The 25,411-nt window shown below is 42.7% G+C and overlaps 1 protein-coding gene and 1 long non-coding RNA gene across 7 annotated transcripts in view; one reads left to right on the plus strand and one right to left on the minus strand.

Moving 5' to 3' along the window:
• Positions 1-3,262, plus strand: part of LOC133250623 (zinc finger protein 266-like) — a 43,737-nt gene extending 40,475 nt beyond the window's left edge. Inside the window, exon 6 of one of the 2 annotated variants that reach the window (XM_061422056.1) lies at positions 1,865-3,262. In XM_061422056.1, coding sequence (XP_061278040.1) covers positions 1,865-1,957 — 93 coding nt within the window. In that variant the 3' untranslated portion in view covers positions 1,958-3,262. The remainder of the gene's footprint in view (positions 1-1,864) is intronic. The other variant, XM_061422057.1, reaches the window with a different exon arrangement.
• The window catches only part of LOC133250626 (uncharacterized), a 39,964-nt gene that overhangs the window by 13,323 nt on the left and 1,230 nt on the right, over positions 1-25,411 (minus strand). For 2 of the 5 annotated variants that reach the window (XR_009737367.1, XR_009737363.1), the window contains 6 exons: positions 20,696-20,786; positions 16,164-16,252; positions 15,426-15,629; positions 13,905-13,988; positions 12,675-12,757; positions 613-11,943 (listed from right to left, as the gene is read on the minus strand). This is a non-coding gene — a long non-coding RNA (uncharacterized LOC133250626). Of the gene's footprint in view, positions 1-612; positions 11,944-12,674; positions 12,758-13,904; positions 13,989-15,425; positions 15,630-16,163; positions 16,253-20,695; positions 20,787-23,651; positions 23,726-25,411 lie in introns of those variants that run through there. The other 3 variants (XR_009737365.1, XR_009737366.1, XR_009737364.1) reach the window with 3 other exon arrangements.

Genomic DNA, 25,411 nt, shown 5'->3' on the forward strand with positions numbered 1-25,411 from the left:
GTCCCATTATTGAGCAACTGCTCAAGCCAAAATCCTTGAAGTCACCTTTTATTCTTTTTCTTTTTTAATTAGTTTTTTAATTGAAGGATAATTGCTTTACAGAATTTTGTTGTTTTCTGTCAACATAAACTAGTATAGAGTAGTATTTATGTAATCTACCACAAAATCTTGTCAGTTCTACATTCAGCACATATAAAGAATATACAAAATACATCTTTAATGCTACATTGGACTTCAGGACTTATCTGTTTCAACAGCCAGCATTACCTTAACTAATATGATTGATTAAAAGATTGATAGAAAGAAAGAAGAAAGAGATAATGTTAGGTAATAAAAAAGCATTTTGTATTTTTATATAATATTCTTCTACTTATTTGTGAATTTTAATATTTATTAATTGATTCTTAGACATACATACAATCTTATTTTGATCTCTTTACCTTTTCTTTTGAAATAAGTTTCTCTCATTTCTATAAAAGATTGTAAGGCTCTGCTAAAATCTTCTTAAACAATGTCAAATTTCAAGAATAATGTTAAAGCTGGGTTTTTTTTAAATATTACTCAAAAAATATTATTACTCATCTGTTAAAAATAAGTCATTACATGCAAACATAAATAAATAGTACTTTATTTTTTAAGTATATTTTCCAAAACAAAAAATTAAAAGAGTGGCATTATTTTACATTTTTGCATTATCTCTTTAATGTCCACTTAACAGGAACAGTTGTATTCTCATACTTGCTTTTACAATCATTCTGCTGTGATACATTGTTTTGATTGAACTAGGTGAAGAAATTCAGCTACATACAGATACATACAGATGGAAAGGGGGGGAGTATTTCTATAGCCTCTTAAGATAATTGAAAAGTCTTCTTTGATACAGTATCAGTATTAACAAGTGGTAGTTTATTTATTAAAGATTAGTTGCACTGTGGAATCTGAAACCATTATCAATAAACTTGTCATACACTGTCACAAATGTCAATTTCAGGTTGATTGAAAATTTAAATGTGAAACCAAACATGAATAGCTGAAGAAAACAATGAAGTTGAACATATTTAGAATTGAGTTTGGGAAAGGATTTCTTAAATGAGACACAAAAACTAACACATTAAAGTTCAGAATCACTGTTCAAGACACCATAAAGAAAGAGGGACATGTACAATGAAAACAGAATTGGTATCAGAAATATCACACTCCTAAACATCATAGAGAAATGACAAAGATACAGAGAGAAATCAGTAAAAACATGTAAAGGTAATTTCCAAAGGGAAACTCACAAGAGCCAATAAATATAAAAAGATGCCCATTCTCATTACTAATCAGCAATGAGATACATTTTACATAAAATACAAAAGAAATCTGAACATAAATATTCTACACCCAGTGAGTTCATGGGAGGTGTACAAGAATGTTTATGGCAACTTTATTAATAATGGATAAAAGCTACAAACTACCCAGAGAGGCCCATCCACTGTAGACTGGATAAGTAAGTTGTATACATTCATACAAAAGATCCCTATGTAGCAATTAAATAAATTATACTTTCATGTGACTTAAATCTCAAAAATGAGTGAGCAAAAGTAAGAATGTATTAACACGCTATTCATTTAGGTAGTGTTGTTCCTTTCTCAATTTTTAGTCATGTTTTATTTTTAATAATTTAAGAATCACAAGAAGTTACAAAAATAGTACTGAGGTCCCACGGACTCTTTGTCCAGCATCTCCTAATGACAATGTCTTACATAACTGTAATTCATTATCAAGATAAGAATACTGACATTGCCACAATATGATTAACTCAGGTACAGACATCTGTATTTCACCTGTTGTTTACTTGCATTCTTTTTCCTTCTTTTGGCAGGGGATACATATTACCCTGGGGAAGAAAATGGCAACCCACTCCAGCATTCTTGCCTGGAGAGTCCTATGGACAGAGGAGCCTGGAGGACTGTAGTCCATGCGGTCGCAAGAGTCGGACATGACTTAGCGACTAAACCACCACAAGTTTATTGTTTTTTTTAACTGTATCTATACATTTTCATCACATCTTCTCTATTGCCATTTTTTAAAAGAAATCTGGATAGAAATCATAACTATGAGGTGGTAGAGGTTAATCTATTAGAAATCACAATAAAAAACTAGACAGGTTTACAAATAGGTAGAGGAGTACGTCAAGGCTGTATGTCACCCTGCTTATTTAACTTCTATGCAGAGTACATCATGAGAAACGCTGGGCTGGAAGAAGCACAAGCTGGAATCAAGACTGCCGGGAGAAATATCAATAACCTCAGATATGCAGATGACACCACCCTTATGGCAGAAAATGAAGAGGAACTAAAGAGCCTCTTGATGAAAGTGAAAGAGGAGAGTGAAAAAGTTGGCTTAAAGCTCAACATTCAGAAAACAAGGATCATGGCATCTGGTCCCATCACTTCATGGGAAATAGATGGGGAAACAGTGGAAACAGTGTCAGACTTTATTTTGGGGGGCTCCAAAATCACTGCAGATGGTGATTGCAGCCATGAAATTAAAAGACGCTTACTCCTTGGAAGGAAAGTTATGACCAACCTAGATAGCATATTCAAAAGCAGAGACATTACTTTGCCAACAAAGGTCCGTCTCGTCAAGGCTATGGTTTTTCCAGTGGTCACGTATGGATGTGAGAGTTGGACTGTGAAGAAAGCTGAGTGCCAAAGAATTGATGCTTTTGAACTGTGGTGTTGGAGAAGACTCTTGAGAGTCCCTTGGACTGCAAGGAGATCCAACCAGTCCATTCTAAAGGAGATCAGTCCTGGGTGTTCTTTGGAAGGAATGATGCTAAAGCTGAAACTCCAGTACTTTGGCCACCTCATGCAAAGAGTTGACTCATTGGAAAAGACTCTGCTGCTGGGAAGGATTGGGGGCAGGAGGAGAAGGGGACGACAGAGGATGAGATGGCTGGATGGCATCACCAACTCGATCGACATGAGTTTGAGTGAACTCCAGGAGTTGGTGATAGACAGGGAGGCCTGGCGTGCTGCGATTCATGGGGTCGCAAAGAGTCGGACACGACTGAGCAACTGAACTGAACTAAACAGATTGAAAGATACTTTCAGAGTGGACTGACGTGGGAGTTGGGGTCTAGCTAAATCCTTTTTACAAGAGACACATCTAAAGTACACAGAAGGCTTAAATGAGAAGGAGGGAGAACCATCTGACAGAAAACTGGCATGGCTTTATTAATAATACTGAAAAAAAATAGACCTAAAAAATCTTTCTCCTTGCTGTCTCCAATTTTTCTCCTAGTTTCTTCCGAACCCATTTCAATCAGCCTTTTGTGACAGCAGGTCACAGAATCAGCTTTGACAAGTTTATCAACAACTCCCACTGATATTCTGTTATCTGTTGCCAAGTCCAGTCAGAACAGAGAGGGTGGAGGAAGGCTGGGTCAGGGCAGTCCTAGACAGAGGAACAGTCTAGCCAAGTTTGGGCCAGACTAGTGGGGGGTTCTTAAACCGTGGCCATCAGTGGAAGAGCCCTGTGACCCACAGGGATGGGCTGGTACTATTACTCCTGCCAGGCTTAGTCACTGCCAGGAGCAGTCTTAGCACAACCCCAGAGGTAGGTTCTGGGCAGGTCAGCAACCAGGGCCACTCATAAACTAAGCCCACTAGGTGGATACCCAAGATGCAGGTTCTCATGGCTACCATACCAGCAGACACTATACTCAGCTGGGAGTAATAAACATTTCTGAAAGGGAGGACTTCCCTGGTGATCCAGTAGTTAGAATCCATGTTGTACCACAGGGGAATGTAGGTTCAATCCCTGGTCGGAACTAAGATCCCACATGCTGTGAAGCAATTAAGCCTGTGAGCCACAACTAGAGAAAAGGCTGTGTGCCGTAACGAAAGACTCCACATGACGAAACAAAGATCCTGTGTGCTGCAACTAAGACCCAATGCAGTCAAAAAAAAAAAAATTTAAACTCCTACGAGAAATAAAAAATTCTTGATAGCTCTCCCATCATGAAACTATAGTGGAGACTTTAAAAAATATATATATTTCTTTTTCTCATGTACCATGAGTCTAGAGATAAGCAGTTCAGTGTAAGTACAGCTACTCAGAGAAACTGCTGAGAAGCAAGGAAGCCTTGTGTTCTGGCATCACCATCTTTGCCGGTGGCTTCTGCCTACTGGTTACCTTCTTCCAGTCCCGGGCACTGTATTTACTTTCCAGGCAGAAAGAGGGAGGAAGTACCAAGGAGAAAGAAAGTAAGATAACAAACATGGGATTGTCCCCTTTTCAACGGCTTTCCTAGAAATCACACCAGTGGCTCTGCCTCTCTGCCATGTGCCAGGGCTGTGAGGCATTCCTTCAAGAAAGATGGGGAGGGACTTTCCTGGTGGCTCAGTGGATAATAATCTGCCTGCCAATGCAGGAGACATGGGTTCGATCCCTAGCCCAGGAAGATCCCATATGCTGCGGAGCAACTGGGCCTCTGCACCACAACAACTGAAGCCCGTGCACCTAGAGCCTGTTTTCCACAAGAGAAGCCAGCACAATAAGAGGCCTGTGCATCATAAGAGAAAGCAGCCCCTGCTCACCCCAGCTACCGAAATCCTGTATGCAGCAACAAAGACCTAACATATCCAGTGATAAATAATTTTAAAAAAGAAAGACAGAGCAAGCTGGGTTTTCTGTTTTTTGTTTTACTAACATTTAACAAGTTGAGCAAAATCCAGGTTGTGATAGTAGGAAGTGGCAAGAATGGACACACAGCAACGTGTGCTACACTGGGCCCGTAAAGTCCCAACAGATGCCAGAGGTTCCACATCCTACAGGTCACTGCCTCCAATCACAAACAACTAGAATGGAAATGAAAAACAAGGCAACCGAGAAACCCCAGCACTGCATCTAGAAGACATATTCCTGAATAACCCATGTGTCTCAGGGGCTTTTAAAATGGAAATAATACAGTATTTAGAACTGAACCACAATAAGTAAAAAGATCACCTATCACAACTTGTTGAATAACTTGGAGGGCATTTAGAGTGATATATGTGGCCTTGCGTATTTATATTACGCAAGGAAAAGCCAAGAAGCCAATGAACTCGGGGTCCACATAAAAAATGCAGCATTGGGAACTATGTCTAGAAGGGAAAAGAATCTGGAAACAATATATACAGGCACATATAACTGAATCACTTTGCTGTACACCTGAAACTAACACAACATTGTAAATCATATTTACTTCAATAATTTTTAAAAAAAAATGTAGCATAAAGTCAAATCCACATTCGTAACACTGACAGAGCCCCTCTCTCAAAATGAGTTCTCTTGTGAATACCAGTGAAGGTCCCATCTGAAGGCCCATACATAGTCGTTATACTAACACAACCATTCTCTATTTGTCCTTCCATATGACACAGAAGGATGGGTGCTCACGAGGGCTTTCACAACTTCTATGGGGAAAAAAAAAATGGCAGTTTTCTGTACGGGCATCCAGTTCCTGTCCTACCCGATTCTTCTGGGTTGAATACAGTCACTTTTGTCAGAAGACTATATTTAAGTGTCTATTTTCCCAGGACTTGTTATGTAAGTTTTTTGCTTTTTTTCGGCTGCATCTCGCAGCTTGTGGAATCTTAGTTCCCAGACCAGGGATTGAACCCAGTAGGCCCCTTGGCAGAGTACAGAGCCCTAAACAGTGGACCACCAATGAATTCCTAAGGTTTTTTTTAAAAAATAACTTAAAAATTAAATTATATTTTGAATCCTCAAGAAAGGATATTTGTGGGGAGAAATTTGATTAGAGGTTGTGTGCGCTAACATTTTATCCATGTTAAATTTCATATGTGCGTTCATTATATTTTGATTATAGAGGAAATGTCCATTGGGAGATAGTTCTCCATGGGCTAACTCACATTTCCACATGTCTTGCTCTGTTCTGCACTGTGTCCTTGAGGATGTTTATAGACCAGACATCCTCGGAGCAGAGGGCAGGTATGTTTGCAGTCCAGTGTCCTAAAGTTAAAGTCCCTCCCGGGCAAAGATGGGGCAGATTTGTTTACAGCTCATTAGAAAATGAGCTGGGGTTCCTGAGCTGTGACACAAACTGACTCCATGAGTAGCATCCACATGGGCCATTTTACATCATCCCTGTGCAACTTGGGAGTCCAGGAGAATCAACAGGAACGTGAAGCATCTGTTGCCTCCTGCACTGTTAATAAAGCCCTTGGTCTCTGACCCAGAAATCTGGTGTCTCTGGCCAACGTCCATGAAACTGTGGCAGGCTAATGATCAGCCTGGAAGTAGGGAAGATCTTTTTATTTTTTGACAATATCCTGGTTCTTAGGATGAATGCTAAAGAAATCTTATGTTTGTAATGGCTCACCCATTAAAAAAAGAAAGGGGGGTTCCCTGGTGGCTCAGATGGTAAAGAATCTACCTGTAACACAGGAGACCTGGGTGGGGAAGATCCCCTGGAGAAGGGAAGGCTACCCACTCCAGTATTCTTGCCTGAAAAATCCCATGGACAGAGAAGCCTGACAGGCTATACAGCCCATAGGATCACAATAAGTCGGACATACATAAGGAGAGAAAACATAAAACAGTTGTCCAAAAAAAAAGTTGATAATCGGTGAATGAAGGCATGGACTTTGAGGGACTTTCCCCAACTAACTTTATGAGGCTGGCATATCCCAACAAAAGAACAGCATGACAAAGGAAAATTTGCAATTTGGTGTCACTCAAAGATGCAAAAACCCTAGCTAGCAAACTAGGAACAGTGCTGTGTAGTAGATATGAGAGGGCAGAGTTACCCAGGAATCCAAGGTTAATAGCACAGTAGAAGAGTCCATTCATTTGCCACACAGACATGTTAAAAAAACAAAAGAAAAAGCTACCTGTATTCATTCATTCATTCAACAAATACTTATTGAGTGCCTGCTATGAGTTCTACCCTTGTTCCAGGGGTTTTGAAATACGTCAATGAACAAATACTATCATCTCACGAGATGCAGAACAGACATTTGATTTTGTAAAAAAAAATGCAATGCCTGTTCATAAGAAAGAACACTAATGCCCTAGGAAGAGAAGGCAACTTTCTCATCCTGATAAAGTCATCCACCAAAATGTAACAGCAGATAACACTTTGATACGATAGGAACACAATGCCCTTTAAGATCAGGAAGAAGACCAGGGTGCAGAAGGCCCCTTCTAATCAATATGATTCAAAAGCCGCTGCCAGAGAGCATAAGAGCAACAAGAGCATAAGAAAGTGGTAAGAATTTAAAAGGAGCAAATGAAATCTGTCTGTATATATAGATATGATTATCTGTAGAAATCCCCCCAACGATCTACCCATCAGTTATTAGACAGGAAGGAGTATATCCAATTTGCTATGAATAGGCTCAACAAAGAGAACTCTATGAGGACCAGCAAGATACATATACCTCTAGGTCTTCTCCAGAAATACCCTGTGAAGTATTCTAGGAAAGAAAACCATGCCATTTCTCACAAAAAGTCCAAAAAGACTTCTAAATAACACAAGGAAAAGAATCAAAAGTGTAGCATGGAAACTGTGGGTTAAAAGGAAGAAGACCCTGAAAGAAAAGATGACACTGCCAAGATAAATACCCCCAACTGAACCCCAATAAATGAGTTAAAGAGTGTTGCCCTCTTTAGATCATTCATTCAATCTAAAAAAGATTCATTAACAACTGAATGCCAGCATTTGAGAAAACAAGACCGTGACTGTCCTCTCCAAGGAATGCCACAATTACAAGATGACTTCAAAATAGTATTATGGGTCTATCCTGCCATGATGAAGACGGTAGCTATGTTTACCAAAATGAATGCACATTGGAAGAACCTTTTAAAACAACTTTAGTGGGGTATCACTTACATACTATAAAACTCACACATTTGAAATGTACAGCTCAAATGATTTTTAGTGGTCTGTCTACAATGCGGGAGACCCGGGTTCGATCCCTGGGTTGGGAAGATCCCTTGGAGAAGGAAATGGCAATCCACTCCAGTACGATTGCCTGGAAAATCCCATGGACAGAGGAGCCTGGTAGGCTACAGTCCATGGGGTCACAAAGAGTCAGACACGACTGACTCCACGTTCACATTCATCACACTGTGCAGCTATCAGCATGAACCAGTTTTAGAACATTTCCATTACCCCAGTAAGATCCCTCATGCCTGCACAGTTCACTGGGTTCTCCCCACCAGCCCAGGCAAAAATGGACCTACTCTATGTTTCTATGGCTTCTCTGCCTAATCTGGATATGTCACATAAATGGGATAGTACAGTCTGTGGTGCTTTGTGACTGGTTTCATTCACTGAGCATGTTTGGCGAGGTTCATTCCTTTCTGTGACTTCCCTGGTGGTCAAGTGGTTAAGACACCAAGCTTCCACTGCACAAGTTCTATCCCCAGCTGGGGAACTAAGATCCCACATGCTGCATGGCACAGTTAAAAAATTGAGAGAAAAAAAAAAAAAACTTCATTTATTTGTATGGCCAAATAATATTTCATTGTATAGTTAACTATATTTTATTAATCCATTCTCCAATTCCCCAAAGGGAAATTTGGGGTTTTCTCTTTCTGGCTATCATGACACATGTTATGAACACTTGTGCACAAGTCTTTGAACAGCTTTTGATTTCTCTTGGGGGTCAAGTAGTTTTCTGTTACGACCAACACCACTTTAGGGTCCCACCAACAATGTGTGTTCTCTGAACTTTGGAAGCAGCATTTCCTAGTTCCCCTTTTCCCTCAAGATTACATTTGTCCATCGAAATTAATTTTTTTTAATATTTTTAACTTTTGGCCAGGCCTCTCAGCTTGTGGGATCTTAGTTCCCCAACCAGGGACTGAACGCGGAATCACTGCAGTGAAAGCGCCAAGTCCTAACGACTGGACCGTCAGGAAATTCCCAGTTTCTTACATATTGAGGATCCAGTGTCCACACTTCAAAGTTCTGCATGTGTTTTGTTTTTTTAATAATAAATAAGCCAATAAGGTTCAGTGCTTTTTGAAAGCACGAGTCTCCTTTTCCTCTTTCTTAATACAACTTCTGCCTTAAAATAAGGATAAGCCAGCCTGGCTTCTGTTTTTGTATAGTTTTGATGGTGCACAGCCACACCTGTTTATTTATGTATTTTCTGTGACCACTTTTGTGCCACATGGTAGAGCTGAGTAGTTGTAACAGAGATCATCTGGCCCACCAAATCAAAAATATTTAATAGCTCCCCATTTACCAAAAAAGTTTGCAGACCTCTGTCTTAAAGTGTAGATTTAGAAATATGCACAAAATACAAAGAGTTAAACTAGTGTGTGTGCGGGGGGACTTACCCTGATGGTCCAGGGATTAAGACTCTGTGCTCCCTATGCAGGCAGCCTGGGTTTGATCCCTGGTTGGGGAACCTGATCACATGTATCACAACGAAGACTTGGCACAGCCAAATAAATAAATTTAAATATACAATTTTTTAAAACCCTATTGTTTTGAAGGGCTGAGAAAGAAATACATCAGACGGGCCTAAGCTAGAACAGTAAATCTGCCCTGCAAATTAACCCCCAACGCAACTGCTTTAAGGTGTTTAGAGTCATGTGCAAAGCTCTTGATTAGGGCATTGAGAAGGACATCACGTCGTGTGATGCGGGCATGTGTGATGAGGCACATCACACATGCTTCTAGGCTGTCTGCTCAGGTTACACTGCCAGGCTTAAAGTCATGTTGTTTTTTGAGGGTTTTTGTTGTTTTTTGCCGCTAGGCAGCTTGCGGGATCTTAAGTTCCCCAAATAGGGATAGAACATGCACCTCCTGCAGTAAAGCATGGAGTCCTACCCACTGGAAATTTCCACCAGGGAATTTTTTTTTCCCTGTCAAATTGCTTTTATTATGGAACACAAAAGCATTTTCGTTTCCACAGTTTACAGCTTTCTTAATGATGGGCAAAATCAATGTTATTCTTTCTGGGAAGATGGTAATGTTTTATATCCTAATTCAGGTGGTGATTATAGGGGTTTACACACTGGTCAAATTTCATCAACCTGTACATTTAAAATGGTACATTTTACATGCAAGGTAAGTTTTCAGACAGAATTATAAAATTAAACATCATTCTCCAGAGAGAGATTCAAAGAAACAGCTGTCTGCATGAAAAATACATTTAAAGATTTCTTTTCTTGGTCTTGGAAATAGGGGAACAGAGATGTTTAAAAAACTGTCGTTCAACTATTAGCACAAAATTCCATTTCCTGGAGTTCATCTCCCAAGTTTGAACAGAAATTATGTTCGACTTAGCGACTGAACAACAAAACCTGACACCATAAATAAAAATCAATAATGGATAGGAAAACAGCTTAGAAGACATTTTAGAAGGGTGTTTTAGGAACATTTTAGAAGACAAGAATCTAAATATATTCTCATAACTAGTAGAGTGTATTCTATATAATAGAATAATAATGTGACTACACATTATTGTCCCAACACAAATCAGCCAAAGACCACCAGGGACAAAACCTATAGTCTGACAAAGTTGGATTTACCAACTTGTTACAGAGGAAACGACATACCTGAGGAACCACCAGGTGTCCCACCAAACCACGGAAGACATAGGGATATTAGAAGATTGGGGGGAAGGAAAGAGTTTGGATGAAATTCAAGTGAAGTAGTATTTTGATAGGCTTAAAAAGTGACACTGAGTTAAAACAGGTCTAACAGATATATCAGATGACACTTAGAACTAAACCAAAGTTTTAAAAACCTTAGCTCAAAACCCATGTGCAAGTTCAACTGGTGGCTCAGTGGTGAAGACTCTACCTGCCAATGCAGGAGACGCAGGTTTGATTCCTGAGTCAGGAAGATCCCCTGGAGATAGCAATCCACTCCAGTATTTTTGCCTGGAAAACCCCATGAAGAGAGGAGCCTGGAGGGCTACAGTCCTAGGGTGGCAAAGAGTCAGACACAGCTTCAGGACTGAGCACACACACATGTAATGTAGCCAAATGGGGTATTTAGCAGGATATCTATGGCCTTAACTGCTTAAATTCAAAAACACAGACTGAAAATTAATGAGCTAGATTTCCAGCTTCAAGATAGGACCTAATAAAAGCAAACCCACATTCTTCACGTTTATATGTTTTCTCTGCCACTCTGAATTTCCTTGTGCAGTAGTTTAAGCCCCAGCAGGATTCCCCCCATACCAAAGCTATTCACAGTTGCTCTCCTGTGGGATCGATGAGCCTTTCTCTGCTTCCACTCCCAGACTTGTCTTCAGTGTGCATCCTCACGTGTTTCCTACGTGATGAATGACTGGAAAGCTTCCAACACTGCTACGTCTTCCCTCTTGCATGTAGCCTCTTGTGGGCAGTTGCCTTAGAGCTCTTATGGAAGGCTTTTCTGCAGTCACTGAATGGGTAGGGCTTCTCCCCAGTATGGGTTCTCACGTGTGCCATCAGAAAGAACTTTCTGCTAGAGGTTTTGCCGCAGTCACTGCACTGGTGGCATTTCTCCCATGTGTACTCTCTTATGCACTGTCAGGTCACTGCTCCTGCCGAAGGCCTTCCCACAGTCACTGCATTCATACAGCTTCTCCCAAGTGTGCATCCTCTTGGGTACAGCAAGGCTCGAGGTAGAGCTGAAGATCTGTCCACACTAGCTACACTTAGACACAGTTCCTCTCCAGGATGAGTTAACACGTTCGGCCCGAGAAAGGAGTTGCAACTGAAAGCCTTCCCACACTGAGAACATTTGTAGGTTTTCTCACCAGCATGTGATCGCACGTGGACCCCAAGGAAGGAAGGATAACTAAATACTTCCCCACATTATTTACATTCATCACGTTTCACACCTGTGTAATTCCTCTTAGTAGTCAGGTCAGGATTTCTTCTGATGGCTTTTCCACACAGACTGTGTTCATGGGACTTCTTTCTAGGTTGAGTTGGTACCTGTCAATGAAGAGATAAGCAGTAACTAAAGGCTTTCTCACTTTCATTGCACTCATGGGAATTCTCCCCCATAGGAAGTGTGTGGTGTAAAGAAATCAAATTCCTACCTTAGAAATTGCTACAATTTTCAGAGCACGTGCACTGCTTCTGCCCTGTCTGAGTTCAAATTGAGTAGACATAATGAAGTGAAAGTGTTTAGTCGCACGGTCGGGTCCAGCTCTTTGTGACCCCATGGACTGTAGCCCTGCCAGGCTCCTCTGTCCATGGAATTCTCCAGGCAAGAATACTGGAGTGGGAACCATTCCCTTCTCCAGGGTATGTTCCCAACCCAGGTCCTGAACCTGGGTCACCTGCACTGCAGGCAGATTCTTTACCATCTGAGCCACCAGGTAAATACAGGGAATGCTCTACCATAAGGCTCCATCATGGCTGCATTCATAAGACTTCTTATGTACTGACTTTTTTTTTCTGATAGTTTTGTAAAACAAAAATTCAATTCTAAGTCATATATACAGACCTGCTTACTTGTGGGATCTATCTCTCTATGAATCACTATTGAAATCAGTTTAGGATACTACCCAAATTCATGGCACCCTAGACTCTCTCCTGAGACATGACTTATCTTAGGTGAAGGCTACTGGCCCCTCGTGTCTCCCCAGGTTGTGCTGCTTGTCTGTCTCATGGCAATTTCCTCCTGCAGAGAACCAGCAATGAGCCCTCATGAGCCTTACCCCTTTCCTGCCAGTAAATGGTTTTTCCCACACTTTATTCCTCTCAGCCGTGGTCTCTTTGGTTTTAAGCTGAGAATTCTGGTCTGAAATGATCAGAAGAAAAAAGGTTTAAGTTCATGGAGAAATAAATGGTTAGATAACATAAAACAACAAACAGAGGCCCATGGAGTTTTTCTTTCATATACTGACTCTTCTCAGTCAATGTGACAGGGAAGAATACACCAGCAGTTAAAGACAGACTTAGGATTTCAGCAAGGTAGAGAATTTGACAAGCATGCAAACAAGGGGTGAAAATGGCAAGTGACGGGCCAGGGAACAGTTCTGTTAAGAATGAGACAACTGCTAATAGTCTAAAAGAGGGCAAATACACTTTGAGGACAGTGGGAAAATGGAAAAATAGCACACCTGGGAATGTTCTGGAAAGAGGAAGCAGTACTCAGTACTCTGTAATGGCCTATATGGGAAAAGGACTTAAGAAAGAATGGATATATGTGTATGCATAACTAGTGCATAACTAGTTAGGTACTGCTGAATACCTAAAACTAACAGCATTGTAAGTCAACTATACTCCAATAAAAATGAATTTTAAAAAAAGAGAAAGCAGGACAGAGCTTATTCTTAGAGCAAAAGTGGTAGAAACAGCAAGAATTATGTTCAAATCTTATAATAACCTACAATGGAAAAGAATCAAACAAAAAAAAAGAATATAGATATATACATAAATGTTGTTGTTGTTTAGTCGCTAAGTCATATCCAACTCTTTGCAACCCCATGGACTATGTAGCCCAACAGGCTCCTCTGTCCATGGGATTTCCCAGGCAAGAATACTGGAGTGGGTTGTCATTTCCTTCTCCAGGGGATTTTCCCAACCCAGGGATAGAACTCTACCACTGAGCCCCCAGGGATACCCTGTATACATATATATTAATACACATATGGCTGGTGGGCTAAGTCCATGGGTCACAAAGAGGTGGCCATGATTTAGCGACTAAAACAACATGTATGTATGACCGAATCACTCTGCTGTATATCTGAAATGTATCCAACATTGTAAATCAGCTATACTTCAATTTAAAAAAAAAAAGTGGGAGAGAAAAGAGAGAAGGGAAGGAGAGGAAGGAAAGCAGAAGTTTCTAGAGGAAATTCACCCCAAGTGGCTGGACACAATTTCTCAGACAAAAATGACCTTTGAGAAACTCTATAAAGGGGCTCCTTTTCCCCAGGGCTCACCTGCACAGGTGTCTTGGAGAAGTCTCCTCTTCCGTGTTCTCAGCTCCTCCTGGGTGAGCAGGCGGGGTTTGCGGAGATGATACCCTGGCACGTGGGGAAATACACATGAGGTGGGGGGTGTGCAGGGTCGGCACGGAAACTCCGCCCAGAGTAGGGCCAACAGTTTCAGCATGTGTGGCCCCAAGAGCAGTAACATAATGATGGTTGTTGTTCAGTCACTCAATCATGTCCCACTCCTTGTGACCCCATGGGTTGTTGCCCATCAGGCTTCTCTGTCCATGGGATTTCCCAAGCAGGAATAGTGGAGTGGGTTGCCATTTCCTTCTCCGGGGATCTTCCCAGACCAGGATCAAACCTACATCTCCTGCACTGGCAGGTGGACTCTTCACCACTGAGGCACCTGGGAAGCCCAACATAATAACCCAAGACCCAAAACTCTGTCTCACATCATGCCCTCCAGGGATCAGGGATCCTCAGACCCAAGCTCAGAGACACACAGAAGGGGCATGAAAGCTTCCGATCATGAAGAAAATCAGGTTGATATAATGAATAAATCTTCACTCTCAAAAGGAAGACAGGAGACTAGGGGCTGGTGACTGCAGCCCAGGCACTAGCCACCTGCTTCTGTAAGTCAAGTTGTATTGGAACACAGCCCTGACTATTTGTTTATATGCTATCTGCGGTGGCTTCGGCACCATAGTGACAGCATTCAGCAGTTGTAACAGAGACCCAGGGTCCACTGAGCTGAAAATATTTACTCCCTGGCCGCTTAACAAAAAGAGTGCTCACCCCCATTCTACACAGTCAATTTTTTTTTTTTTTTGGCTATGCTGCAAAGCTTGCAGGAGCTTAGTTCCCCAAGAAAGGATCAAACCTTTTCCCCTTCCAGAGGGGAAGTGTTGAGCCCTAATCACTGGACTGCCAGCGAAGTCCCTACAATATCACTTCTTAAGGATGGACCACATGCTCCTCCCAAGAGCAAGAATAGTTCCTGCAACACAGCAGGTGCTTGAGAAAGGTTTGCAGCAAAAACCTATGAATGGCACTTCCCTGGTGGTACAGTGGATAAGAAGCCACCTGCCAACACATGGGACATGGGTTTGATCCCTGCTCCAGGAAGATTCTACATGCTGAGGGGCAACTAAGCCTGTGCGCTACAACTACTGAATCCTTGCACCCTAGAGCCTGTGCTCTGCAACAAGAGACGCCACCACAATGAGAAGCCTGTGAACTGCAATGAAGAGTAGCCCCCACTCGCTGAAACTAGAGAAAACCCACACGTAGCAACAAAGACCCAGTGCAGCCAAAAAAATAAAATAAATAAATAATTTTTAAAAATAATAAATCTGCTTAAAAAAAAAAAAAAAAACTATGAATGACATCCTGCCCATTGTGTACATGTTGGGGGGTGTTGCTCCAGGACCTTACTTCAGACATGTAAACTCCCAGACGTGTAAGCTACCACTGATAGCTCTGAAAAACAAAATCTACTGACGAAGAGAAGTGGCCAACCACACTCACCCACAGAAGTCAGGTTCCTGTAGTTCTCCAGCATCACGTCTTGGTACAGAATTTTTTGAGCGGGGGCCAGCTGGGCCCACTCCTCCTGGGAGAAGTCCACTGACACTTCCTCGAAGGTTACTGGGTCCTGAAACATCACAGGCTCATCTCCATCAGTGTCCCATGAGGCCAGGGCATCAGGAAGATGGAGCCAGATGACTGAGGCTTGGGAAGTTCAGACAGAAAGGTGAACTTGACCTCAGCAGCCCCATGTAGCCCCATCGATATGTTAATTCTTCAACACACACTTGAACTCCTCTCCAGCTAGTCTGTGAACCCATCCTGCCTGGGTCCCCTCAGTCAGGTAACACCCAGCCCTGAGCTCCCCAAGGTCCTGGAAGAATACTTGGTAAATGAATGAGTTAAAGCAACTATACTCCAATATAAATTATTTTTAAATAAACAAATGGTGACAAATTTTAATTTTTTTTTTAATTTAGATAAATGAATGAGTGATGTTCCCAAGAGTTCCTGAGACAAAGTGGTCTCATAGATTTTCTTGGTTTTCTGTCACAGCCCAGAAGTGACTATACTGAGAAAAGTTCATAAATACTGAGGCAATGCCAGCATTCTCTGGGAAGCTCCTTCACCACCATTAGAGGAAGAGTAGGGACAAGTCCCAGTGGGATTTGAGGCTCCAGGCCACCCACCCTCAAGGAAGGGAGATGCCATGTTGGATGGAAGGGGATTTCCAGTTACCTCTGACCAGGCTGTTGGCAGCTCTGCAGCCATTGCTTCCTCCTCCACGTTCCCCTGCTGGTGACAGGTGGGATCCTGAGCAGGTACAGCTGGAGGACAAGGGAGATGCTGTGAGAAACAGGCCAAGCCTAGATTCCACTCCACCCAAGCCTGGACACTGCTTCACATGACCCTGAATGAAGCAAAGGCAAGCCCGCCCACCTGCCTTCAGGCAGGTTTCCTAAAAGGCCAGGGAGGCCCTGTCTCTCTCACAATTAGAAAAGAGGCCTGTGGACCTTGCCACCCAGGGGAAGCTTAGTAATCTCCCATGACTATTGTGGGTAATCAAGTTTCAGAACAGTTTTGCAAGTCAATTGTCCAAGTTTATAAAGCAAAAACAAGGAGGGGAATGCCCTGGCAATCCAGTGGCTAGGACTCCAGGCTTTTACTGCCAAGGGCCCAGGTTGAATCCCTGGTGGGGGAACTAAGATCCCACAAGCCACTTGGCAAGGGGGAAAAAAAAGAAAGAAAAAGGAACAGGATGTCCCTGGTAGTCCAGGGGTTAAGACCCTGTACTCCCAGTGCAGGGGCCCAGGGTTCTATCCTTGGTAAGGCACAGCCAAAAAAAAAAAAAAAAGATGGGAGGGAGGGGGGAAGGAAGGAAGCAAGAATAATACAATATTATCCCCCAAATATCCAAAACCCTAAAAAGCACTGATCCTGGAACGCAGGGGCTCCTGGGGCTCCACTCTCACCTCGTCCTGGCCTTTGGAAGCCCTGGAGGAAGAGGGTCTCAAAATACTGGCCAGGGCACGAACTAGCTCTGGGAGGGGGCTCAAGGGGGAAGAAAGCCCGTGTGGGAGTGGCTGGAGCTTGGTGACTGGAGTGTCTAGGGAGGAAAACTGAAGGAGCAGAGGGACCAGGAGCTGAGTCAAGACAGGGCAAAGGATGGACTATCTTGGTAGTCCAGTGGTCAAGAGTCCTCCTGCCAACACAGGGGACACGGGTTTGATCTCTGGTCCAGGAAGATTCCACATGCTGCAGAGCAACTAAGCCCACGCTCCACAACAAGAGAAGCCACGGCAATGAGATGCCCATGCAACGTAACAGAGTAGCCACCCCGCGACCCCGCCCCACCACTCACCCCCAACTAGAGAAATGCACCCGCAGCAACAGAGACCCAGTGCAGCCAAAAGTAAATAAATAATAATAAAAGACCAGGGCAAAGGGACATGTGGATTTATACCCCATGACTAGCTTAGCAGAAGAATTAGGCACCAAGAGTGTTCTGTTCCTGTTTTTATTTTTTTAAGATCATATTTACTGCTGTTCACAGGACAGAACTGGGGAGGGCAGAAATAGAAGCAGTGGGCTGGTAAGCAGCAGTGGCAGGCCCCAGAACGCCTTGGCAGAGGCCAGGAGCAGCAGACTATTCTAAGTCATTAGTATGGTATATGTATCAGAGGAAAGACCAAAGGATTTGCTAGGGAATTCAACTGGGGTAGAAGCGGAGCTGCGGGAGACCTTCAGCCAACGGGAGAAGGTAAAGAAACCAAGGAAGGACCACTGGATCCTTTATATTCACAATGTTGAACTTTTGGAGGTGGGGAAGGGAGGAAGGCACAGCTTGCAGGATCTTAGTTCCCCGACCAGAGATTGAACCTGGGCCCCAGCAGTGAAAGCGCTGAGTCCTAACCACTGAACAACCAGAGAATTCCCAACAACTGAACTTTATACCTGAGCCCTGTGATCCTAGAAAACAGTGATGGGTAAGAACCGCCCCTCCAACCCTTTGTGCCCTGAAATGAAACACCCTTCCCCATACAACTCAGGTAGACCCAAGGATGACCCCTCTGTTTACCTAGGACAAGGCCAGGCAGAGGCTATCCGAATTCCCAATATCTGTCTTGTGAATGAGTAGCTGAACTGTCTGTCCCCCTTGAACAGCCTGGACAAAACTTTACCAAGCTTCAGTCAGGCTTCTCCCCACCTCCCAACTCCCAAGTCTCCTGGGTCATTGAACTTTGACCCACCCGTGAACCTGGAAACCAGCTGTCCGCCCTAACAAACTACCCTACCACCCCACCAGTCATCCCACTTCTCAGCCTTGTTTATTCTTTCCTATCAAAGAAAGCCTGACCTGGGATTTCCCTGGCAGCCCTGTGGTTAAGACTCCAAACTTCCAATGCAGGGGGCACAAGTTCAATCCCTGTTTGGGAACAAAAATCCCATATGCTGCATTGTGCAGCCAAAAAGAAAAAAAGAGCCTGACCCTAGGATGGGAGGTTTCAGCCTACAGCAAGCCTCTCCTTACAATATTAGCACACTGGCTAAGAGATGACCACTACTTGAGAGGGAAAGATGGAGGAGAAGCAAGTTTGTTCAAGGTGAGGTTTGGCAGAGGCAAAAATATATGTATTTTGTATAACATGTGAAAATTAATATGTATATATCATATATACTTTACACACACATATGCATAGTGTATTTTACAGATTTAACAAATAGCATATTTTCCCATCAAATTTAAAAGGGTTATCCCAGGTGGCACAGTGGTAAAGAATCCAGAGATGCAAGAGACTTGGGTTCAGTCTCTGGGTTGGGAAGATCCCCTGGAGAAGGTAATGGCAACCCACTCCAAGGTTCTTGCCTGAAGAATCCCATGGACAGGGGAGCCTGGCAGGCTACAGTCTGTGGGGTCGCAGAGTCAGACACAACTGAGCATACACACTACACACACATCCCAGAAAGCTCAGGCACTAGTGAACTTGGGAGGACAGAGGGTGAGGGGCGTTTATTCACTCTGACTATGCTCTCCCCACTCCTTGGCAAAAGAGGAGGGGGCTGTTGTCAGCTGGAGGTTTCAGGAAGGTAAAGGAAATTTCCTCTTGGGGCAGGGCCACCCCTACAAGGCAGACTCCCTCAAAGAGAGGTTTGATACAGCAGAGGGGATTTTTTTTGTTGTTTTTTGTTTTTGCAAGAGGGATATCAAGGCCTATTCTCAGGCTTGTGGGAGTGACAGGGGTTGGAGAGAATAATTTCAAAATGTGGTAGACCAGCAGGCTGAGAGAGGGCTTCAGGGGATATCTCTTTTTGAGGGAAGTGGGAGAGGGCCTACGCTAGCTCTAAGTTATAGCATGTGGGGTCTAGTTCCCTGACCAGGGATCAAACCCGGACCCCCTGGGTTGGAAGCATGGAGTCTTAGCCATTGGACCACCAGGGAAGTGCCCCAGGGATGTCTTATCTGGGCTCCAGGTTCAGGCAGCCACCTGCCCTCAGTACCCAGTAGACAAAATTCTTTGCCACAGATGACAAAGATGACCAGGGGCCCGTGGTAGTTGGGACTGTGCTGGGGATAATTCGAATTTATGTGTATAAAAATTTTAAATATCCCCATGCCTTCAACTAGCAAATTGCAGGACTGTAGCTAAGAGAAACCTTGGCAACTGTGCAGATATAGACAGATAAATAGATGTGTGTGTGTATTCAAGCTTGTTTACTATTGTACAAACTGTTTATAATGGGTAAAAACTGGAACAAACCAAAATATCCATTAGAGTATAGCAAAGGGCTAAAGAATGACCAGATATTTGTATGTGGGATATGATTATGGCCTTTAAAACCAAAAAACTGACATAGATCTTGAAGTATTCAATACGTTTACATAATCTATAATATATGTATATGCTCAGTGGCTCAGCCACGTCCAATTCCTTGGACCCCAAGGACTATAGCCCACCAGGCTCCTCTGTCCATGGAATTCTCCAGACAGGAATACTGGAGTGGGTTGCCATTCCCTCCTCCAGGGGACCTTCCCAATCCAGGGATCAAACCCAAGTCTCCTGCATTGCAAACCTGCAACTCCTGCACTGCAGGTGTATTCTTTACCACTGGGAAGCTTATAAAATATATGTACGTGTTAAAAATGACTGTGAGGAAAAAGCCTTCAATGAATACTTCTCCAAAGAAAATACATAAATGGCCAGTAAGCACACAAAAAGATGCTTGACATCACTAATCATTAGGTAAATGCAAACATGAACCATATTGAGGGACTTTCCTGGCAATCCGGTGGTTAAGACTCCACGCTTCCAGAGGGCGTGGGTTGGATTCCAGGTCAGGGAACTAAGATCCCACAGGCTGGTGGGGCAAAAAAATAAATAAATTACGAGACATCACTTCATACACAGTAGGATGGCTCTTATCAAAAGAAAAAAAACTAACAATTGTTGAAGAGAATGTGGAGAAACTGGAACACTTATGCATTGCTGGTAGGAGTGTGAAATGTGCAGCTACTGTTGAAAAGTGTAACGGTTCCTCAAAAACCGAATTACAGAACTACCTTAACATAGACCCAGCAATTCGAGTTTTTCCATTCTTTTGGATCTGTATACCCAGCAATAGTATACACATCCAAAAGAACTGAAAACAGAGACTCACACAGATATGTGCACATGAATATTCATAGCTGCATCATTCACAATAGAGGAAAGGTAGAAAAAGCCCTCATGTCCATCAACAGATGAATGGATAAGCAACATGTGTATACTTACAATTGAATATTATTCAGCCTTGTGTGTTAGTCGCTCAGTCGTGTCCAATTCTTTGTGACCCCATGGACTGTAGCCCGCCAGGCTTTTCTGTCTGTGGAATATGAAAAGTAAAAGTCGCTCAGTCGTGTCCAACTCTTTGCAACCCCATGGAATTCTCTAGGCCAGAATACTGGAGTAGGAACCTCTTTCCTTCTCCAGGGTGCCGGGAGCCGGCATATTGCATATTGAGTGCATACTGCATATTGCATATTGAGTGCAGCACTTTCCACAGCATCATCTTTCAGGATCTGGAATAGCTCAACTGGAATTCTATCACTGCCGGGAGCCAGCATGAGGAACTCCGCCCATGGCAAAGGTCATGAGGAAGGAGGCTCGGCATATGCAAAGGCGGGATCGAGCCTCAGGAGTCCCTCTGGAAATTCTCGAGCATCTACCCCCAAAACCAGAGTCTGCCTACTTTCTGCTTTGTGCTTTCACCTACACCTCTGACTTTACGGGGGGCTGTCCCCCACTACCTCTCTCTGAAAAAGAGTTAGCTTACAGCTCCAGTTAATAATTCCTGGGTGTGACAGTGTTTCAACCTACAAACTCCTTTGGAAATCCTCTAGCCTGCCTGAATAGGTTTTTCCGGCTACATGTGATTGTTCAGAGCCTCCCAACTGTGAGAGGCAGGAGATGTTCTAAACTGTCTAAACACAGATTCCTTTGAGTAGTTAAAAGATTGATTAGAAACTGTATTGGTGAAGGGTTTTTCACTTGTTGGGCCAATGTTTGCTGCTAAGTCTCCATAACCCTTACCTACTGTGTCCTTGGCGGTGTATTGATTGATATAATGGGTGTATAGAAATGTAAGTAGTAGCCTCAATGTTTGTAACCTTGGACCCTTGAGTTAATTCTTTTCTTGATTGAGCCCACCTCACCTTTGCCCTATAGGAATGCAACTTTATCCAATGCTTTTTTGGAGGCTGGCGCCTGACTTTAGAATAATCACCTTTAGAGAAAAATAAGTTTCTTAAAATGTTTAACAGGCCTCCTGGCCAGAAGATGATGTAAATCACCTAAACTTTTGCATATGATAAGTTTGAAAGCCTGGATTCGATTAGGATCAGGAACTGCTGTCCTTGCATGACTCTACCCCTTCCCCCATTATCCTCTATGCATAACTTAAGGTATAAAAACTATTTTGGAAAATAAAGTGTGGGCCTTGTTCACCGAAACTTGGTCTCCCTATGTCGTTCTTTCTCTCACCTTCTGGCTGAATTATTCAGCCTCTTTTCTCCACTGAATTTCCTCACTGAGCTATCCTTAACCACTCTTTATATCTTTAATTACATTTAAATAAGCTGAAGCTTTCTGATCGCCGACGCGGTCCCCACTTCGAATTCCCTGGATCCACCGGGGCTGGACCTCAGCACAGGGGATCTTCCCAACCCAGGGACTGAACCCAGGTCTCCCACATTACAGGCAGATTCTTTACCAGCTGAGCCACAAGGGAAGCCCAACAATACTGAAGTGGGTAGCCTATCCCTTCTCCAGTGGATCTTCCCTACCCAGGAATTGAACTGGGGTCTCCTGCATTGCAGGTGGATTCTTTACCAACTGAGTTATCAGGGAAGCCATTCAGCCTTATAAAGGAATGAAATTCTGACAAATGCTACAACATGGAAGAATTTTGAAAATATTAAGTGAAATAAGCTGGACACAAAAGGATGGATATCAGATGATCCCACTTATCTGAGGTATGTAGCTAAGGGTCAACTCCACAGAGAAAGAAAGCAGGGAGTTATTGTTTAATGGGTACAGTTTCCATTTGGGAAAATGAAAACGTTCTGGAGATGGATGGTGGTGCTGACTGCACAACAATGTGAATATACTTAATGCTACTGAAAAGTACCCTCAAAAAAGGTTAAAAACTGGGATTTCCCTGCTTGTCCAGCAATTAAGACTTCACCTTCCAATGCAGGGGGTGAGGGCTGGATCCCTGGGTAGGAGCTATTAAGATCCCATATGACTTGGGGCCAAAATACAGAAGCAATACTGTAACAAATTCAATAAAGACTTTAAAAAAAAATGGTTTACGTTAAAAAAAAAAAAAAAAACTTAAAAAAATTTAAAAGGAAAATTTTATGTTATATATCATTTACTACAATTTGTAAAACAAACTGCAAAGGCCTACTGAGATAGGTAACACTGGGACCCTCTGGAGAAGAGCACAACACTGTTTCATGGGCATTTGGCAGGGGAAATATGAAGGGAAATGTTGATATTTTTACTCTACAGTTTCCTGAATTACTTAAATTTTTTCATATTCAGTTTATTTCAATAATATAAATATTCCCTCTACTATTCCTACTTTATGGAAGTTGTGAAAAGTGAAAGTGTTAGTCCCTCAGTTGTGTCCAACTCTTTGCGACCCCATGGACTGTAGCCCGCCAGGCTCCTCTGTCCATGGAATTCTCCAGGCAGGAATACTGGAATGGGTTGCCATTCCTCCTCCAGGGGATCTTCCCAATCCAGGGATCAAACCCACATGTCCTGCATTGCTGGCAGATTCTTTACTGTCTGAGCCACCAGGCAAGCTTAGCTGAAATAAAATGTGTTTTGACTAATTGTTTAAAGAAAATAACACTAGGGACTTTCGTGGTGGTCCAGTGGCTAAGATTCGGTGTTATCAATGAAGTGCCTCAGTCGTGTCGGACTCTGCGACCCCATGGACTCTGCGACCCCATGGACTCTGCGACCCCATGGACTCTGCGACCCCATGGACTCTGCGACCCCATGGACTCTGCGACCCCATGGACTCTGCGACCCCATGGACTGTAGCCTACCAGGCTCCTCCCATGGGATTTTCCAGGCAAGAATGAATACTGGAATGGGTTGCCATCTCCTTCTCCAGAGGATCTTTCCCACCCAGGGATCGAACCCAGGTCTCCTGCATCGTAGGCAGATGCTTTACCGTCTGAGCCTCCAGAGAAGTCTGAATTCTGCTCCTGGTCGGGGGAACTATATCCCGTATGCTTCAACTAAGACCTGGTGCAGCCAAATAATACATAAATAAACTATTAAAAATAAACAAATAGATTTTCATCTTTATTTTTTAAAAATTTAAAAAATAACAGTACCATGCAAAATGACGTTTCAACTTGGCATAGAACAAAAGATACAGGGCATGTAACATTTTCACTTTGTTTCTGTTTTAAACTGCAATATTTACTCTGAAAAGCACAGCACTGTTTCTTTTAGAAATATTCACTTCCCCTTTCTTTTAGAAATATTCACTTCCCCTTTCTACATACACCAAAAATGATTTCTTCTCGTCTCTCTCTACAGTTAGAACTCTTATCCAGAAAGTAGCAGGCATGAGATTGCAGCCACAAACAACTACAGATGGAAGACAACTAAACTGTTAAAAATTGCATAAGGACAAATGGCAACCTCTACCCCAATTCCATGCTGAGTTCTCTTCTGCTCAACCCCCTTCATGAGTATGAACGTACCCTTAGCTTAAAACTACCCCAATTTTGCTGTTCAAGGAGTCATTGCTTTGGGAAAAATCCCAGTGTCCTCTTTACTTGCCGTAAGTAATAAATCCTTACCTCTCCTGCTCTTTGGCTTGGTTATGTCATTTGGCTAGATGCCCACCAAGAGGTGAACCCACATTTCAGGCAACACTGCCCCTTCTTTTCTCATCACTCTCTGCCCTTCCAGGTCAGGTCTCTCTTTCCTTCATTCAAGCAATACACCAGGCTCTGTCCTGCTTCTGGGATTCTGAACTTTCTTCCACCTCTCAGACCCCCTTCTTCCACAGCCTCTGCCCAGCTCTGTCCTACTTATCTTTCAGTTCTTAAATATCAGTGCCTCCTAATTTCAAGCCTCCTTCCCTGCTTGTCCATACAATTAAGCTCATCTGTCCATTATAGGCCCTCATATCAGTTTCACATCAGTTTCTCCTCTAAATAGCCTACTTGGTGGAGACAGCACTGTGCATTTTTTATTTTTCTGGTGCCCATGCATTGACTTAGGTTTGGCTCACACTCAGCAAGTTTTGTTGAGTGCCCTGGACAATGTTCAGTTACAGCTAGACTAAGAAGGTGCACACATCCAATAATAGATACAGTACAAATATTAACACTGGAATTAATTTAAATGCCTGTCCGCAATACAAACCACTCGTGTTATTTAAGAAAAGGTAAGGCAGGCAATGGGGTCGCAGAGTCAGACACAACTTAGCGACTGAACAATAAGGTATGAGAAGTATTTTCAGAAACAAGGAACCCATGTTGCTGAATTTCCTCCAGAATCATTCTTCCTCCAATTTCTCACCCATGAGTTTTTAACTTCACTGAAAAAATAAAAAACTCACTTGGTCAAAACACATCTCGTTTAAGGCTACTAAATTCAATTTTCTTCTACTAATATTAGGAAAGCTGCTTCCTCCCATTTACTGAAGAACCCTTTTGTTTTTATGAAATACAATCGCATGTATTTCACTTTGGGTTCTTGTCACGCTTTCACTACAAATATACGACACCAAAATCCCTTTTAATAATATGAATATTAAGAGATCCCTATATTTTTAAACTCAGCAGCAATCATAGCCGCTGGAGGAAAGCTGGAGCTGACTGGATGTAAAGAGCTGAATAATCTTTAAGACCTGTATTTACGTTTTCACTTTTCCTCCTTCGCCTTTTATTACACTTGCTTATTTACACTCAC

This window comes from Bos javanicus, chromosome 7 (assembly GCF_032452875.1).
Source record: "Bos javanicus breed banteng chromosome 7, ARS-OSU_banteng_1.0, whole genome shotgun sequence".
Lineage (NCBI taxonomy): Eukaryota > Metazoa > Chordata > Mammalia > Artiodactyla > Bovidae > Bos > Bos javanicus.